Source organism: Thunnus thynnus, chromosome 6, assembly GCF_963924715.1.
Source record: "Thunnus thynnus chromosome 6, fThuThy2.1, whole genome shotgun sequence".
Taxonomy (NCBI): domain Eukaryota; kingdom Metazoa; phylum Chordata; class Actinopteri; order Scombriformes; family Scombridae; genus Thunnus; species Thunnus thynnus.
In genome coordinates this window covers 7228391-7247848 of record NC_089522.1, presented here as the reverse complement: position 1 = coordinate 7247848, position 19458 = coordinate 7228391, and the positions used below count along the sequence as shown (strand labels likewise).

General features: G+C 37.7%; 1 protein-coding gene across 1 annotated transcript in view; it reads left to right on the top strand.

Annotated features, from left to right (window-relative positions):
• Positions 1-9087, top strand: part of plxnb1a (plexin b1a) — a 66532-nt gene extending 57445 nt beyond the window's left edge. The window contains exons 34-39 of the mRNA XM_067591450.1: positions 1065-1225; positions 2446-2593; positions 2883-2947; positions 4969-5044; positions 5216-5290; positions 5778-9087. Of these exons, the coding sequence (XP_067447551.1) occupies positions 1065-1225; positions 2446-2593; positions 2883-2947; positions 4969-5044; positions 5216-5290; positions 5778-5882 (630 nt within the window). The 3' untranslated portion in view covers positions 5883-9087. The remainder of the gene's footprint in view (positions 1-1064; positions 1226-2445; positions 2594-2882; positions 2948-4968; positions 5045-5215; positions 5291-5777) is intronic.
• The last annotated feature ends 10371 nt before the right edge of the window (positions 9088-19458 follow it).

Here is a 19458-nt window from a genome sequence, read left to right as displayed (position 1 = left end):
GTATATTGACACACACAGTATCCCCCTACAAATGTATGTCTTTAATCTGGTGTTGATAAAGTTTAAATTCCCATATTTGTCACTCACATCTGTTGCGATGTTAGACATGACACACGGCCTCCTGTAATAATTTATTCACCTCATATAACCTGGGACAAGAACTCCTCAAATGGAAGATGACAGCAAAAATGTGGTGCTGTACACTACACAGAGATGGAGAGTTTAGTGGCTACCAGCACTGTAAGGCAGTGATCACACTGGATCATAATGGCTCAAGAAGTGTGGACAATTTATAGAGCCGCAGCAAATAAAAACCTTGCCATGGCCACTTTATGTCTTTTACAACAGACTGGATGGTTTGGCAAACAGTGCTTTTGTGATCTGGATGGTTAGGCAAGGCACTGATAACACCTCATATACAGAGCAGACAACATGTTCCTTGACAAAAAAAAGAATAATACTTTACCCTTTAGGTTCCAGAAAAATTAGATTTTGAAAATAAATTATGTTATCTATTATATTTGCTACCAATATACAGTGTGTGATATATTTAAATGCACATTTTTATGTCTGTTTTGACTTCGAATGCCAATTATGTCCTGGCTCAATGTGACCCACCTAATACCACACAAAAGTTGAGGGTATGGTACACAAAGAAATCAATACATTTCAACATTCACATTGAAATTTTGACACTTAAAAAATGAATTAATTATCCAAATGTATGAGACAGAAGGATATAGAGAAACAGAAACTTTACATCGGCAGAGTAGGAATCATTCACAGGAGATGCCTCCATTTTTGCTCTAAGGGAGCAGAAAGTCATTTTGCCATAGATTTCTTGGACTGCACTGACACTTATCAGCATAAAGAAATAATTAATTTGGTTGTTTACACATGGTTAGTTGAGTGCTGTAAGTTATCTGTCCAACTGTAAACAAGTAACTTAAACTCCACTGTCCAGCTGCAGAATGGAATATAAACTTTTTAGCTTTTGTTTAATGAGAGCATCTTTTCTTTGTTTCATGCTTTATTTATCTGTTTGACTCTGTCTGCTGTCTCAGGGCACTCTGCAGAAGTTTGTGGATGATTTATTCACTGCGATCCTCAGCACCAGTCGTCCCGTACCTCTGGCAGTCAAATACTTTTTCGACTTGTTGGATGAGCAGGCTCTGCAGCACAACATCACAGACCCCGAGACCATCCACATCTGGAAAACCAACAGGTACCTGGCCCAGCAGCAGCTTAAAAAAGGTTTGGATGTTTGGAGACAGAGTTGGAAGACAGGATGGGTCACAGGCCAACTCCTGGTGGGCCGCCATGTGAGAAAGGTTATAAACTTCAAGGGGAATTTCATCTAAAGGTTTAAGAACCTCTTGTGTCAGTAAAGTCTACCCACACAGAACATATGGACAACAGTTGATCGCATAGTTTTAATGTGCAGTGATTTTAAAATGAATTTGAAATGCAAGGGTTTTGTTATTTTTATCATTTATATCATAAATAAAGTATCTATATGGGTAGTTACTGTGTGGTCGCTATGTTTCACTCACATTTTAACGTTTCACGCACATTCTAATGAGGAACTGATAAAATACGCTGAGTAGGACACAAGCTCAACAAACCTCCCCTTTCACGATCTGTATCAGGAATAATCCCCTGTACTCAAACTGGAATTATGCTTCTGTATTGTGGGTAACCATAGGTCTCCCAGAGGAGCCAGTGCACACACCTCCCAAATCTCTGCAATGCATCGTACAGACCAATGTGCGCCTCAAACTGTTTACTTAATCCCACTTCTGTTGGGAGGCAGGTTCAAAACAGAGAAGAAAATAAACATAAAATCATATGCAGGTTGTATGTACAAGTATTTTGTATGTTCCAACCTTCATGTGCTTTGTGTATTTGTGTTACCATGATTACAAAAATATTTTGCACCAATATATGAGCTTTTGTATGTGTTATCAGAAGATGTCTTGTTATATTTTTGATGATAAAAAATATAAAAATGAACTAACCGTAACTAACTGCATGGCTACATGGCTTACACCGTTCACTTAGATGATCGCTCTTAGTAGTTCACAGTCAGCACATGAATTTAATAGTAGTTTTGCTTTTGAATTCATCCTAAAATCACCCACAGGACTTTGTGACAGTCCTGTGGGTGGCCCGCTTTGTTTTCACACCACAAACACCACAGAGCTGATTAGTCTGGTTGTTTAGACAGCCCAAACAAAGCGCACTCAGTTCTTTGAACCAAATCTAACAGGTTAGTTGTGAAAGCCCCCTTTAAAGAACCTTCTTGTGTTTCCTGGTTGCAATCTGAAGAAAAGATTCATAAAAGCATCTTTTTTCTCTGCTACTCATGTAAATATTCTGTCTTAACATACATTGTAAGCAGCAGATCTGTATTTTACTTGTGCATCCACTTTCTTCTCTTACCAGTTTACCACTGCGGTTCTGGATCAATATCCTGAAGAACCCACAGTTCATCTTTGATGTGCAGACCTCAGACCATGTGGATGCTGTGCTGTCTGTCATTGCCCAGACCTTTATGGATTCCTGCACCATCGCTGACCACAAACTGGGACGGGTGAGCTAATCATCCTAAGGCACTATAGAACAGTATTATTTTATACCGTTGTAGCCACACTATTAAATAAACAAATCCAAAAACCACTATGCCAGTACTATAAGGTATAATTATATTACTGCACTTTAGCACAATAATATGACACACTAATACCATTAAGAGTTGTTCAATACAGGAAATATTGAAGATGCATTCCAAAGCCAAAGAAAGACTTTGGATAGGGAAGTTTTATATTACCCGTTTTTATGATATTCAGGACACGTTTTCCCCATTTGTCTTCCTTGCACAGGACTCTCCCATCAACAAGTTGCTGTATGCCAGAGACATCCCGCGCTACAAACAGATGGTGGAGAGGTAGGAATATGGCAGCCAGTCGCCCCACTGACCCCAGGCATAAAAAACACTCTGGAAAAGAGGGGAAGGAGGGGGAGAAGGAGAGAGGGAGGCCTAGGACAATCTGTCAGTGCCAGACAGAGGGTAGACTAAGCCTGCAAGGCTTCCATGCATGGATGGTCTGAAAGCAGACTGCTACACTTACTACTGTCTGCTGCACATTAAACTCTGCAGATTACGCTGGTGATGTATTAAAGCTTCACTAGACAAGATTTTTATGTAACAAATATGCCTGTTTTATAAGCCTTGTTAGACTTTTAAATCTAATTTACAAAAGATGGCTGCCGCAGAAAACGGTGTTGTTCTTTCTCTGCAGCACTCTGTAGCAAAGTACTGTATGATTAATTACATTTATTCCCACTTACATATAGTATATGCTTCAGATTCATCTTATTTACTCAAATGAAATTAAACCTGAATCAATAGAGACTGTGCACTCGCCAACGTTACATATTTTACCTTTCTCTTGATTTCAGTCAGAGTTGCACAGTACTTGTCATGGTGTGTAAAATGATCTTCATGTCTAAAAATCAGTGGATTGTTTTAATGAACACATCTAATTTTTGTTCTATGACATATTTATCAGTTTCACTTTCTCTGCTTTGCAGTTTGTGGGTAATTTATTAACTGCGATAGGAGGGACAGTAAACATGATTACTGAATACCCTAAGAGTAACTGAACAGAAACTGAAATATAGTATACTCACAGTGTGGACAGTACACCCTGACATCACTGCTGGTTGTGGCCTGAGGTGCAACGGAACTTAAATGAATAAAGACGTCAGTGTAAGAATGCCTTTATGCCTGGTATTACTTACAGAAAGTTACCTCTCATTGCCGAGTCTGCCCAGAGTGACTTTAACCTCAATATAGCAATTTTTTTCCAGTTATTGTCATTATCATTTGTCTGTTTCATTAACAGCCCAAACACCACATCTCTACAGTAAAACATCTGTTGTAGCTTATATTTAAAACTGCTCGAACCAATATTGTATCACTAATGGAAAAAATGACTAATGTGTAATGCAATATAATGTGAAAGAAGTCGCTTGTAGTGATGAGCCGACAGAGAATTATCACTCAACTCTGCAGCTCCCCTCATCTATGCGGTGCATTTTAGTGTCTTTCAACTCATTGTTTTGGTTTCACAGCTCCCAACTTTACTGTTTGATTCAGTCTAACACCTCTCATCACTGTTGTTTCTGACTACAGGAGGCTGACATTCTGGCGAGTTAGTGAACCAAGTGGAGAATTTAGCAGACAAAGAGCCAGATATTTCCCTCCAAAACATAACAGAATATTGGATTTATATTTGTCAGGTCACTTGAAAACAAGACTCCAAATGAATGCTAATATTTCTCCATGTCTTCTGGATGTGTAAATAGGTGACTGTTTGCTAACATGTTTCACTATATCAACTTTATAAGGTGATAATATGTGATTGTTGTGTTGACAGTATGTTGTGCTGCCCCCAAAAATCAATTAATGCAAGTTTAAGCTAAAAATATTAGAGGTATGAATTAAACATGTGCCATTACAATATTGAATCACACATTCATTAGCAACTGCAGTTGCAAAAAACATGATACAAACACTGATTGAGCAAACAACATTTAATATGTTATGGTTATTTGCTCAATGAATATAAATTGAGACAGCACTATTTGTCTGACAAACTGACCTGAGTTTGGCTCTGCTGTGACATAAATAGCTCTGCTTTTTATAAAACTCTGTTCCTCTACCCTCATTCAATTTGCAGTACGGTTGTTTCACATCACTTTATCTGTGGACATATGTTCTCTCTACAGTTTGCGGTCAGGATGAGGTTAGGGGGCTTTGTATGACAGATGCTGTAAAATTGTGTAGCGTATTTAAAATAAAATAGAGGAAAATAATAGAGACAGTGTTAATTTTACCAATCATTCCTCTCTTTATCTCCATACATATTTATTCATCTCTTCCCTCTCCTCCTCTCCACACAGGTACTATGCAGACATCCGTCAGACCATCTCTGCCAGTGACCAGGAGATGAACTCAGCTCTGGCAGAACTCTCCCGTGTATGTCACCCGCTCTTGTTTTCCCACTTTGCAAAAATAACGTTTTTCTTGCCTAACAAGCTATATGTGGAGTTTGAGATAAAATATGAATGGTAACTATTGCGGTTTTAACAGTCCCCCCCCCCCCCCCCGATGTTTCTTCACTTCTCTATTTTTATTCTCCCAATACAGAATTATACTGCTGAAGTCAACTGTCTTGTGGCTTTACATGAGCTGTACAAGTACATCAACAAATACTATGATCAGGTGAGTGTCACAAAAGTGCAAGTATGTATGTACTGTATGTTGTGCTGTTGTTGCATTTTAATCTAGATTACATGTACAAACATCAAGTCCCTGTAAGCACTGGGCAGTAGTAATGCAGTACCACTGTAGGTAAATATTAATTTAAACACTAAACATTAATTTAATATGAAACACACAATTTAATCCATTCCTTACACTTGCTCTTGTGTTTTTGGTTTTTGAAATGCTGAATATCACTCTAACTGGAGCCCCATGCACACAGCTTGGGCATGTTGAGAAATCCAAACTTTGACAGACCTGCCATCCCCAGTTACAGTTGCTAAGCTATGATAAGACAATCACATTAGGGAACGGTCAATAACATAGGTGTCCCTCAAAGCCTACTTCCACTCATAAAAGGATAAGTTCATTATCACACAATACTTCATACAGGTCTATTTAAGTAATACGTAACAATTTTCATCCAACTCTCTCCATCTTCTGTCAGATTATCACAGCCCTGGAAGAGGACTCAACAGCCCAGAAGATGCAGCTTGGCTACAGGCTCCAACAGATTGCTGCTGCTGTAGAAAACAAAGTCACAGACCTATGACCCCCAAGGACGAGATAGATTCTTCTGTTAACCTTAAAGACATAGTTGGGAAAAGGTCCTGTCTCCTGGAGAGAAAAAACAACATTCTTTTCTACACAGAGGACAAAGGATCATTGTGGCACATAATGTGATTTTGCTGTCATTTTGACAGACTGATATAATCTCAAGAGGATTGCTGACACTGGCCATGTTTCCTGTCCCATGTCTGGGACGTAAGACTCCCTATAAATTTCCACAGGTCTAACACTGGGAGTTGCTCTGAGGGGGGAAAAAAAGGAGAACATGTGAAATCAAGCACATCAAAACAAAGGAACCTCCTCTGAACTTTGATATCTTTCGCAAAGGATTTCCCATTTTGTTTAATTCAAATTAAAGGGAGACATAATATGAAAATAAATTGTTTTGTTTTTTTCTCTGACTCTGTCTTGATGGACTTGAAGATTTCTTTGACAAACTGCACAGAACATTCCTGCAAGTTTACAGCTACAGTTATTAGCCTTCTGCTGAGGAATGAAAAACATAGGCTGGCTGGATGAAGAAACAGTGAACATGGAGGAAAAGGGAAAAGGTGGAGTTGAACATTAACATGGACAGCCGTGGAGTTTTCTACCACATTACGTCGAAGTCTTACATAAGGGACAAACAGATAATGACACTGTCAAAGTGCTGTGGAGGCCTAAATAGCCGTTCATCGTATCTGAAGGATGTTTTTTCATTCTGCTTTTAGCTTCCTTAAATCATTCTTCCAAGTCTTACTCTATGCGAGTTCAGTTAGCTGTTATTGGACAGTTTGTAGTTTTGTGTGAACAGTTTCCCAGGACAGGCTTTCTTTTTCATTTTTTCAGCTTTTCATTGCCAGTTGTCCTTTAACTGTTATTTATAGATGCTGCCTTATGTAGTTGGAACTGAAAACCAGTGTTTTGTAAGTGTTGATTTTATTAGTACATACATGAATACATTCAACCTGCTTTCTCATGTTGACCAACTGCTATTGTGAATGTTTCTGTTGATTAGCTAATATTTTGCAAATGTTTATACATTTTTAAACAATTGTAAAAATTTGTTTAATACATTTGTCCCCATGACCATTTAGCAGAGGTTCCTATAGCTGTTTTATAAACTGATCCGTCCTTATAACAGTACCATGAAAGTAAAATCTACACATAATAAACCATATCTAGACAAAATTAACACTATTATAATCTAATCCAATTTAGTGAAAAGACATGATCTTATTGCTCATGCAAGAACAAGCCTGACTTACTAGGAAATAAGTAAATTTATGAATGAATGAATAAATAAAATGTGCAAAGGAACTGAAAAATATGGCAGTTAACGAATTCTTCAGTTTTTATTTTATCCTTTGCTGCCACTTAAAAAAAAAAATCCTCAAGTATGGAAATTAAGGGGAGTCAAGCAACCGCCATAGGTTGTCTTTGAAAAAACAGAAGTGTAAATCCTGAGGTGACTGTAAAATAAATAATGTGTAATTAAGTCACTACACATTTATTTGTTTATTGTCATTTGTCTATTTGTGCATTTTATATATTTATATATTTGTTTTTAGCCATGCTGGCAGCATCGCTTATGGAAGACAATACTGGTCTGTCAGTGAGGTGATCCCTCACCGATATTCCACTCAAGATGAATTGTAATAACTTTAGCAATCCGCTGACTTTTCAATTAGTGCCATTATCAGGTCAAAATTTTGTTTGTAATACACCAAAGTTTGTCCAATACTTTGGTTTATTACCTGAAAATAATGACATTCCAATCAGTCTCAGCTTTACTTGTGTTACTTGTGTTACTTGTGTACTTGTGTTTAGTGGGACTTTGCATTGATGAAACCACTGCTGATGTTTAAACCATTTAAATTCTAATTAGCCAATGTTTGAACACTAACACACTTTACTAAGATGGTCATCATGGTAAACATTATACCTGCACATCAGCATGCTAGCATAGTCAATTTGTCACTGAGAGCATGTTAGCACGCTAACATTTGTACTTTACACGAAGTAACTCTATACCAAAGTAAGCGTCACATAGCTGCTAGCATGGCTGCAGACACTGCATCTTGTCTATTAACTGTATGTCTTGTCAATTATTCCATCATTCATTTATTTATTTTCTGATGAGTCTGGCAGGTTTGATCCTCCATATTGCTAAGATGTTTTGGAAAAACGTTTTTTCAGCTCTTGTCCAGTACTAAATATACTCTTATTTTTGGACGTATGGCTTTTCATGTGACCCTTACCCCAGTGAAGTGCTGTCTCTTCCTCACGGTCACTTAACTACAGCGAAGCCAGTCATTTCAGCTTCACCTGCAAATGCAGTCTGTAAAAAAAGCCCATTCAATGTTAGAGCCCTTTCTAGGTTGAGGGAAATCAAGGAAACTGCTGCCTCCACTGGATGTGGACAGTTGTTAGAGCAGAATTGCTGCTAGTTATCAATGTCTCACTAAACAGCTGAATCCACATGTTTTGCCCTTATTTAAAGCTTTAATTTCAGTTTATATTTTGGAGTCTTACATGGATGCCAGATCTGAACAGAGCAACACTGCACTTCTTAATCTTTTTACAAATTCTTCTTTTTCAGATCTCTCAAGACTAAAATCAGATTAGAAAATACGGTTATGAAACAAAGGTGCCTGCGCTCCCTGTCTTTTATTAGTTTTTTTCCAATTTAATTTATTGTTTATTTATTTTGTTACATATGTTGTTGGGTAGTATTTTCAGATATAAAAATATTCATGGCCTTCCCAATCAGATGTTACATCTGATTTTCTTTGTTTTTTGTTTGTTTGTTTTTTAAGAAAAACCAAGAGCCTTTGTTATTTTTGTACATTTTGGTGTTTGTTTGTTTGTTTGTTTATCTACTCTCAAGATAGTTGTGAGTTGTCATAAATCAAAATGAAATTTGCAGTCAGCTGTTGTAAAATTCTGGTACAGTTTCCAGTCTCCATTTTAATTTTGCAAGCAATCACCATGCACAACAAAAAAAAGTTATGACCATGCTTTGCCATGCACAATAGTGTTACTAGTGGCTTACTTGCAAAATCAGTTCAGATGTTTTTCCATTTTCCTGTAGATACATACTGTTCTTAAGTAATCCTGACTTTAGCACTCTCTAACTAATTGATAGGATGAACCTAACAACAACTTAATGTGATGTGATGCAATAAAGTGGTCCCAATGTTAACAAATGTCTGTAGTTATTATTATATTGTGCAATGGATTCTGAAAATAATTTTGATGGCAAAGACAGTGTTGATTGCAGCTCGTCCTTTTTGTTAGTTCATTTGTGTTTCTGTCTGTTGATTGCTAAACATATATAATTCCTGCCTTTTTATTTCAGTTTTGATTGGCTCGGGCTATAACAGTCTTTCATGTTTTTCCTTTTTCCATTTTTGCTTATTGTAATTAAACTTGGGGAAATGATTTGACCATTACACTTCAGCATTTATAAATGCTGAATGGATAGCAGACATTTTGTCTTGTCTTGTTTTGAAAAAGCACAGGTGTGACCAATAACAGCTCCATTGCCAAGTATGCCAGAAAGCCACACCACTGAGCCACCATGCACAATAACAGGGGCCGTGAGCCAGCCCTGGTACACCTAAAAGGGATTTGGCCATTGTTAATGTTATTCTTTACACCTGGTTTGTGGACAAGGCAATATAATAATAGAACATGTCTGCCTTGAGAAAGTTCTACAAAAGGTCAAAACAAGGTACTATTTGTTGCTGATTGGTCATGAGATAGAGTGTATCAGGAGGGATGGCATGTTTATTGTTGCATAACAATGCCTGTAAAAAATCAAGTTGACCCACTGTCAGTTCTAGGTCTTTTTTAAGGCAAACAATTTGACATGTCACAGCAGCAAAAACATAGGTGTAACTAATGATATAAATGAATAGCTCCAGTCAGTTTTGTTGTCAGTAAGTCACACCCATGAGACAGCATACACAATACCTAAACCTTGCCACCAATACGCCTAAATGGAGTGCAGTCATTATTAATGTTATGAGTTACACCTGTTTTGACAGGTCAACATTTTTGTTTGAGAAAGGTCTTTAAGAGGTCAAAACAAGTAAAAGCATTGTGATGGATGGCATCTGATGTTGCATGACAATGCCAATGAAAGAAGAGAAAAAGGAATACTTTTATTTCAGCAGGCAATTTGACATGTCATAATGCAGCAGGGAAAGCAGAGGTGAAACTAATAACATTAATGAATAGCTCGGGTCCATTTGCAGTATGTGTGTCAGTAAGCTCTGTCAGTGAGCCAGTATGCACAGCAACAGCATGCAACTAAATAGAATACAGGTATTATTATTATTATTAGTTATACCTGTGCTTCTCCTGCTTTAACATGTCAAAATGTTAACTATGAAAAGCCTGTTTTAAAAAGAGGTATGTCTGTGATGTGTTTTAGAAAGACATCAAGTTTGTTGTTACTAATAGATGAACTTTCTAGTTCTACTTCTCTGCTGCGTTTTCTATTTCCTGTCATCAGTGAGCCAGGCTGCAGACTCCATATTTGGACATCCTCTCTCAGTGGTGTCTGGGAGCGTGAACACCTGTCACACACAGCTGGTAATGCTATACTTATATATGTATGGGTCTCTGGATGACGTTATGTTGGCATCCCAAACAAAACAATTTCCATGTCGTGTTCTGGCCAGAGACAACAGTTAAAAGTATCATTAGTATCAGTTAAAGCACTGAGGATCAGCTAAACATCCAATCAGTCGGTGTGTGAGTTATCTGGGGACAACTGTGTCTTTGTTTGTTTTCTCATGACTGGAGGGTGATAAAATCTCAAATTTGTGAAATCTACCCACCCTTGAAAGTGTTTAATGTGTGTGTGTGTGTGTGTGTACATTCAACCATTAAATCACTGACAAGCAGGATCAGTGTGTGTGTCTTAAATTAGCAGCAGCATCACAGCAAATGAATGCAGGTCACGTTTCTGTCCATGTTGGACAGGGGTGGAGGGTCAGATAGGCCAATCCGAAGGTCAGGGAGAGTGTGAGTGAATGTAATTCCTTTCAAAATTCCAACGATGGCTATGATCCTCTGCAATGAGCCTCAGAAAGCCTTGTCCTGAGAATACAAAAGCAGAAAATATGTATCATGCTCTTAAAAGTACCTGCACACCAACAGGTGTCAACGTTGTTGCCTGTATTTTTTTCAATGTACGCACAATGGCAACTTTGCCTCTGACCCTCACAGCAGCGGCAGAGGGGAGCCATGAGGCTGCCGCTCTTAAGGAGTGCAGTTTGCCACTTGAACAGAAATTGAGCATGATCAAACTTTGCCTCTTTTAGTGCAGGGACATTAAGGGTTTAAGATGGTCTGAAATTAAGGTTGGGGCCAGAACAAGCTGTTCTTTAGATGTGATCAACAAAATCTTAAAACCATCTGTAAAACTGACTGGTATCCTGTGTTGGGATGCTTAATTTGGAGTGACGTAGTAGTCTCTACATTTGGAACCAGTTAAAACTCTGGTGCAGTATTTTGCACAAGCTTTAGGCAAGAGAGTGATTTTCAGTTTTTGACTTGCAATATAATGATTGAATTATGCAGAATATACAGTTTAAAATTAAAAACAAACAACAAATATACAACATAATGTGATTAAATCCTTATCATCAATACAGTGAAAATTCTTTAAATTACTGATCATCTAGCCTATCAGTAGAAACTGAAATCTTGGTGCAGATGGCCAAAATTAGTTTAACATAATTATGTATGGATTTCTTTATTATGGATATATAATCTATTTGCAAAGCAGTCAAAGTATGTATACACGCTTCACTGACGCCCAGGGTTGGGGAAAATAGACTTCGACTTCTTCTTCTTCTTCAGTTTTATGCTGTATCTAGAAAAGCACCAACAAACTGAATTTCAGCATGACACTGTTGATTTTGCTGTAGATTAATAGCAACCCTGCATTTGCTCAGTAGTACTGGGGGGAAAGACATTGAAAATATCTCAATGACTCCCCCTACTTCGTCCATCGACTCAGCAATTGAAATGGGGAGTCAAAGGTAATGCACTGGCCAACACACGTCCATCAGCAGCCCACAACTCCTATCCACTAACATTTGATTGGTGTCTTTACTATTTTCTTGCTATCGGGATTTTCTAAAAGGTCTGACTTAGAATCTCCCTGTAAGAATCTTAGTTATCAATGGTTTAAGATCTGGGTAGGTTTTGGTCACTTCATAATTAGTTGATCTAGTTTTATATCAAGTGTTTAAGTACTATTTGGATTCTGGTTTTCGGATCGATCTTGTAACTCATAGTATTTATTTTTTGTATTCATTTTCTGTTTATTTTTTTAGGACACATCTTCAGTAGTGCACCTCAGGATCACCGGATGTTTCTGCCATTATCACTAGACATCCTCATCCAAGGGAGGCCCTGCCGAGGTTGGTCGAGCCCGGGGTGTGTCCTGTAGCCAATTGATTGGAGTTGTAACTGTCGTTCTTTCGGTAAGTAGGTCCAGGTAAGTATAAGGAGTTACTAAGATCGATCGGTATTTAAGTTAGAAGATAGGTATTAGTTGTTGAGGTGCTAATTGTTCCTACAGTAAGTATTTAAGGTAAGTAGGTATCTTTTAGGTAGGTATTTCTATCACGGTAAGTATTGAGGTAAGCATTAGGATAATGGTAAATAGGGTAGCTATTAAGGTCAGTATTGGAGGTAAGTATTGGCACAGCGGTAAGTCTTAGAATAAGGTAAGTAAGGTAGGTATTACTGTAGGTTAAGGTAGGTCCCAGACTAACTTAAATTATTAAGGTAAATATTAGGGTTAAGTATTAAGGTAGGAGGGAGGTGAATGTTGCGTTGCATTTGGGTACATAGTTAATCAAGCAATTCTGAAGCTAATTGTATAGGGAAATTTTGGGCTGAGGCCCTAGAGCGAGAGTAGGTATGTCTAAAGGTAAGTTAAAGGTTTCTTAGGTATTTTGGAAGTCTAAGAGATTGGATCCTTCCAGGCTGTGGTTGACTCGTCCTCCAGAGTTTCTTTAGGTGCTATGGGCCATAGGGTTGTCCTAGGTCCCGGTGCATCCGTGGCCTAGCCGCCTAAGCTGGACTACGGGATGGAGAACTTAGGGGTTGTGAGAAAATTTGAAGGAGACACAGGGGGGCCGCATACTTACCACCTGACCGTCGCAGGCTATTTGTTAACACCGCTAGGTTGCCCTAGCCTGGCCAGTCAGGTCTGAAGATCCTCGGTTTCGTGACTTTTAAAACCGGGTTGTGGAGCCTATGTCGCCTGTGTTCCATACACCGCACAACCACAGAACTTGCCATTCTAGATCTATGGAAAGAAATTTTTCTACGTATAAAATGAAAAAGATGCTGTTTTTAAGAGCAATTTCCTGTGCCCCGTACACCGCACAACCCCAGGATATGCCATTATACTCACCATTATACTGCAGGAACAGAAATCAGTGTCATACTGAAATTTAGTTTGTAGGTGCCTTTATAAATAAAGAATAAAACTGTTATTTTCTACTTTTACAGCAAAATACTGTTACAAGCAGTGTAAATTAACAGTAACTTGTGTATTACTGTTAATTTGAACTTTTCACAAGTGGCATACTTACAGATTTTTACCGTAAACAGCAAAATGTACGACATACTACTCGACACACTATTGTGTAACTGACTACTAACAGTGAGGACTACAGTGAGTTTCAATTAACAACAACAACTGAATACTCAACAACTAGTCAAATCACTTGTATGTAAGTGCATAGTCTATTGGCAGAAACAAACACATTACTGTTCTTGGTTTGTGTGGTACCCGTGTTGGTGAGGAGCTTGGTGGCCTCCAGTACCTTCTCTGTGTAGACTCCAAGTTCATAATTATCCATTTCAGAAGTGACTGGGTGGAAAACTACGGCAGCATAGCCTCGAACAGCCCCAGCAGTGTGATCCAAACCATCAACATCTTTCTCCTGCAGAGTGATGACACTTATTCACGTCCTCTAGCATGTGGTTCTCTGGGACATAAAACAATGATGCAGTTAGTTATATGTTTTTAGTCAACCACCTTGTTGCAAACATGCCACGTGCCTGCCTGGATACAAAGGTTAGAAGGTAGTGCAGGAATATATTCATTTTTTTTAACCTGAGACATGCTTTAACCAAAGATGGAACATGTCACTGTTGAGTAGATTTGGTTTGTCAAAGACACTAGTAGAGCAATAAAATAAGCGCAGCAGAAACGTCAGTTCGGACCACTGTGTTAAACTAACTGACTGCTAACAGTGAGGACTATGGTGAGTTTAAATTTTAGATATTTTTTCCACAAACCTTGTTACTTGACATAATTACTCAAACAGTATTTACAACAGTGAATATACAGCCATTTGAATTGTGACCTCAAATGTTAAGAAAAATTATACAACTTCAAAGTGTTTCTTTCAAACCATGTCTCACTTTATTAACATTTTAAATGAATGATGCTAAACATTTGTACATAATTATAAATTAATAGAACAAAGCATGGAGTTTATTCAGGTAGTTAAACATTCAAAATTCATTTAAAATGTAAACATTCAAACAAGTAGTGTAGTCTGTCTGAATATTGTACACAAATAAAGACAAAATATATCAAAATACTAAGCTAAATAATTTGGTTTTGGATACAAATAGCTTGACTCAACCAGTGAATACTGAACTGTTACTATTGAACATACTGTATGTTTGTATGCTAAGTCCTTCATATATTTTAAGTTAACATCTGTTGTCATTTATTTTTCCTCTTAGGCTCAAGTGAAACATGAGTGCTGAGGTTCCTTGAGCTTCAAAGAAATCTCGGTATGATGTATGCTGAAATACTGTTGGTATTGCTTGAATTATTCCAACGATTATTTCTTGACTCATCAATTAATTGTGTGGTCTATAAACTGTCAAAGTATGAAAATACACCAATTTTAGTGTCATTTGCAGAAGCCCAAGGGAACTTCTTCAAATGTCTTGTTTCGTCTGACCAACAGTCCGAAACCTCGAGATATTCAATTCACAGTGATGTAACATGAAGAAAAGCAGCAAATCCGCATATTTGAGAAGCAGGAACCAACACATTTTTGGCATTTTTTCTTGTGAAACAATTATATAAAATTACAATATTATAACTGATTAATTTTCTATTGATCAACTTTATCAATTTAGAATTGTAGCTCCACTTCAAACCCTGTCCATATTACATTTGAAGTTTTTACTTGACTGTTATATTGTAAACTAATCAAAAGTTCATATTCATGTGTTTTGTGCACATCTAGGATTAAATCACTCACTCACCAGAAAGCAGCTATTGTATTGATAAGTCAGATAAATATTTACATTTTGTATTTAAAAAGTCACTAAAGCATTTCATTGTGAAGTCCTTGTTAACTAATTAGCAATTAGGACTGTAACACAAATTATTTCATATTTTTTAATAAATCTGTTCCCGCAGGATCAAATTGACTGACATTGCCCTTTATACAGCAATCAGAGGTATGTTTTAAATTTGATTTTCTCTGCATCAGGAGTAGTGTATTTGTATTGAGTTATTCAAGAATATGTAGACTCAGTACTTTTTATATACTGAGCTATTACCAGACTGAATATCTGTCTGAACCCTGTTCAGACCAAAAATGGTCTGTATTAGTGTTGGCATGTTGCTTCAGGTAGCAGTGATGATACAAGAAGTCCAGTTGGAGGGATAGATCCATGTGTTTTGAGACTATTCAGATGCCAAAACACTGCATCGCACTTTATAATACGGCAAGTCAGTATTTTACAACCCTGGCAAGTTTGTAAAGGAAACATGACCACAAACATTTTTATACATATAATTCTCAAACACTGGCTTGGGCAACTATGGTTGTTTACAAAAAAATAGAAACATAACAATTATATTCTTTTTTGGAAATTACATTAGTCGAACAAAATGTTCATGAAAATGAGATGCATTGTGGCCCTTCGTAGTCTCCCAGTGTATCAGTGTGAGGGGTCTCTGAATTCTTCAAGACCAGCAGTGTAACTTCTCAGTACACTCACAGAAATGTCAATATCTATCAGTACAGTGTTGACATAACATATTGTATTGTGGGAAACGAACTTGAACGCTTCCTGTAGCATTCTTAAAATTTAAGTAGATTCAAGGATAGGTTTGGACTTTTCAAGTCTATTTAAATACAATATTCAAATGTCAAATGTATATCGACAAGGTTATTAGTGGGTGGAAATTATTCTTCCTATCTCCATAATAGCCGTAAAGCATTCCCTTCCTATCAGGTAGGATGAATCTCTAACCGGTCTGCAGAATTACATTGAGTGTGTTTTGCCAGTTATCAAGTGGCTCCACATGATCACAGCTGATGGAGGCCACTGTCCACTGAGAGCTTGATTCTAACTGATGCTACCTGGATGAGATGTCCCAAACTGACCCGAACTGTACCCTATTACCCCACTAGAAAACTGTGCTCCCAGAATGCAGGCTTACTGGTGGTTCCTTCAGTCTCCAAAAGTAGAATGGGAGGCAGAGCCTTCAACTATCAGGCTTCTCTTGTGGAATCATCTTCCAGATTCGGTCTGGGGGGGCAGACACCCTCTCTACCCTCTCTAAGAAAAGGCTTAAAACTTTCCTTTTTGATAAAACTTAAAGTTAGGGCTGACCAAGCTCGCCTTGGACCAGCCCTTAGTTATGCTGCTATAGGCCTAGACTGCCGAGGAACTTCCATTGATGCACTGAGCTCCTCTCTCCTCCTCTCCATCTGTATGTATTCATTTACCATTAATGCATGTTACTAACTTGACTTCTTCCCCGGAGTTCTTTGTGCTTTCTCATCCGCAGGAAACCCCACGGACCACGATGACGTGGGGATGTCCTTCTCCTGCGGTTGCTGCTGTTGCTAGTCATGTATCTATTGTTATTGTTGTTGTCCTGCTTCTCTGTCCCACTGTGTACAGTATTGTAAATAATTTTGTAAATATATTTAACAGCCCAGTTTCTGTAGGGGTGGATGGCATTTTTGTTTAATATCTTTCCTCCTGTTTCTGTTAAGTTAGGAGTTATGTCAGTGATTTGTATTTTTGTTTCTTTATGTTTAAATAGGTAATTTTAGGTTGATTAGCTTTAGTTCCCTTTTGTTTGTTGTTTTGCTGTGAACTCACCCTGAAACCACAACTATGAAATAAACATTTAAAGGCTGCAAAATCCCTTGTTGCTGCTGTTTCTTGGGAGCTGGGTAGAGGGAGTGTCATTTTCATGTTGCGCCAGGGTTTCTCCTAGGCCGGGTCATAACAATGTATTTTTAAAATCTTCTGCTTCTCCCAGTTTAAAGGTCCCTGATGATAGACCCACAAAGATGTTTTTGCCTATTTTGCTTGATTAGACCTCTACTTAGCAGTGTTTGCTCCTGTATAGACTGTCTTTGATTGACATCTTCCCTAAAGAAGTAAAAACACATTTCCAATCCAATCCAAAACTATAATATTCCATTATATTAATTTATAGATTACAGACTTTATTTTATGGTGAATATTTTTAATAAAAATAATTTACTGTGTTTTTATGGCATTTACACTTAATGTAGAAAAAACAAAAAAAAAACCCCTGTAAAATAATACAGTAAATTTCTGTGAAATAATTTATTTTTTTTTACAGTGTACGTGTGTGAACTTGGCTTGAGTGTGTAGCTGACTTCTACAGGTTAGTAAGAGTTCTGTAAAGCGGCTCCTCCAACACTAAAAACATGATTTATTTATGGTTTTAAGAACTTAAAAGTACAAGAAGGTGAATCAACCAGTTGCTTTCTCATCCTATTATGTTTTCAGTGTTTATGATGAATATCAGGTTATATCATGAAATATTAGAATGGATTTTCAGAGGTAAAACTGGAACAAAAATGGTCATATAATCACCTGATATTTATCCCCCACTAACCCAGTGATCTAGATCCATGCAGATGCTGTTTTGATGTCTCTCAACAACACACACACACACATGCTTTCTGGTCCTGCTGGAAGCGTCTTCTTACAGCTCTCTGTAAATGGAAAATAGTAAGAGCCAGCAGGGGCTTTTCCAAGATTACACAGTAATAGCAGGACACAGGAGGATGGATTACAAAAAATCTTGGAACATTAATGCAGTGCAATACAACAGCTTACTGGGTTAAGTTTTCTTTGAGAATTTTTATCAGAGATGTTGGTCCATTAAAATGTAACAATGCCAATAACTGCAGTCTCACAAACGATGGTATACTGTAGTTGAATTCATCCGCTGACCCCATTTAAATCTCTAAAGCTTTCAAATCAAGCATCCCATATATAAACCCCACCTCAAAGACCATCTTTATTTTTGGCTTTTGGACCTGCAGAACTACCTGCTGTTTCCCAGTGTGTGTTCTGTGTTGCTTATTCTTAAACATCTGACTTTTAAAGGATAGCTGGACATTTTTTCAAGTCTATATCTTAAACCTGCAGTCATGTGAAATTACCTTGTAATGAATTAAATTCTGAAGATGATATTTACTCCTTCTCCCTCATTGAAAAGTCAATGAATGAATGTCTTTGAATATCCGGGTATTGTTCATTTCAAAAATTCAAGAATTCAAGTGTAAGTTGCAGATTTTCAGTGAGCACAGAGAAACTTTCCTCCTTCAGCAGATGAATGTGAAAACATCCTTCTAGTGTCAAACTCTGCACATACATCATTCTGCACAGTGAAGCTCAAACATTCAAATGAGGTAACAATAAGCCAAACGCATTTTTGAATTGAGGGGACTTTAAACTAATGTGGGAGCAGAAAGATACTTCTAGGTTCTAGTTGAAGTAAGAAAAAATACATGTGCCAAAATTCATTATAGTCTGTTTGGCCTTACTAGTTTTCATGTGTATTTTCACATACATTAACATGCCCACAGTGCAAGTCCACCACTTCATCCATAGTGTGCTCCAGTTAGAACTGTTAAGGAGCCCAGATAAGAACCTGTCTGACTATAAACAGTTATGCACGTGAGGTTGAGAGGCCTTTGATATCTGAAAGGTGAAGGCCAACTGCTCTCACATTTAAGTCCCATCACATTTCCAACACACACACACACACACACACACACACACACACACACACACATTTCATCTCACCTAGTCTCACTCCTTTCACCCTAATCATATTTTTCTCAGTTTTTCTCTTTGTATTCTGTGCTTTGTTACCCAGCAGCCCTTTGGCTCCGTGGTAATCTTGTGCTATGTCAGAGAAGGAGTGTTAACAGCTTGGTGATGGCAACAGAAAGCAGAGAATCAGTCTTTGGGATGTGGAAAGTTTTCCGAACACGCGTGACATACACACTCACACTCACACTCACACATACAGTTGAGAAGGCTGAAACATCTAGTGTATATTTAGAAAGATTACACCGCGTGTTTAACACAAAATGCTGTTTTCCTCAAAAGATCCCGAAAGTTCTTTTTGAGTTTTAAAGTGCTTCAGATTACAGTTAACATGCATTCACACCTGTGATCTACCCCTTCAAACATCAATAGCTAATGGGTAAAATATCACA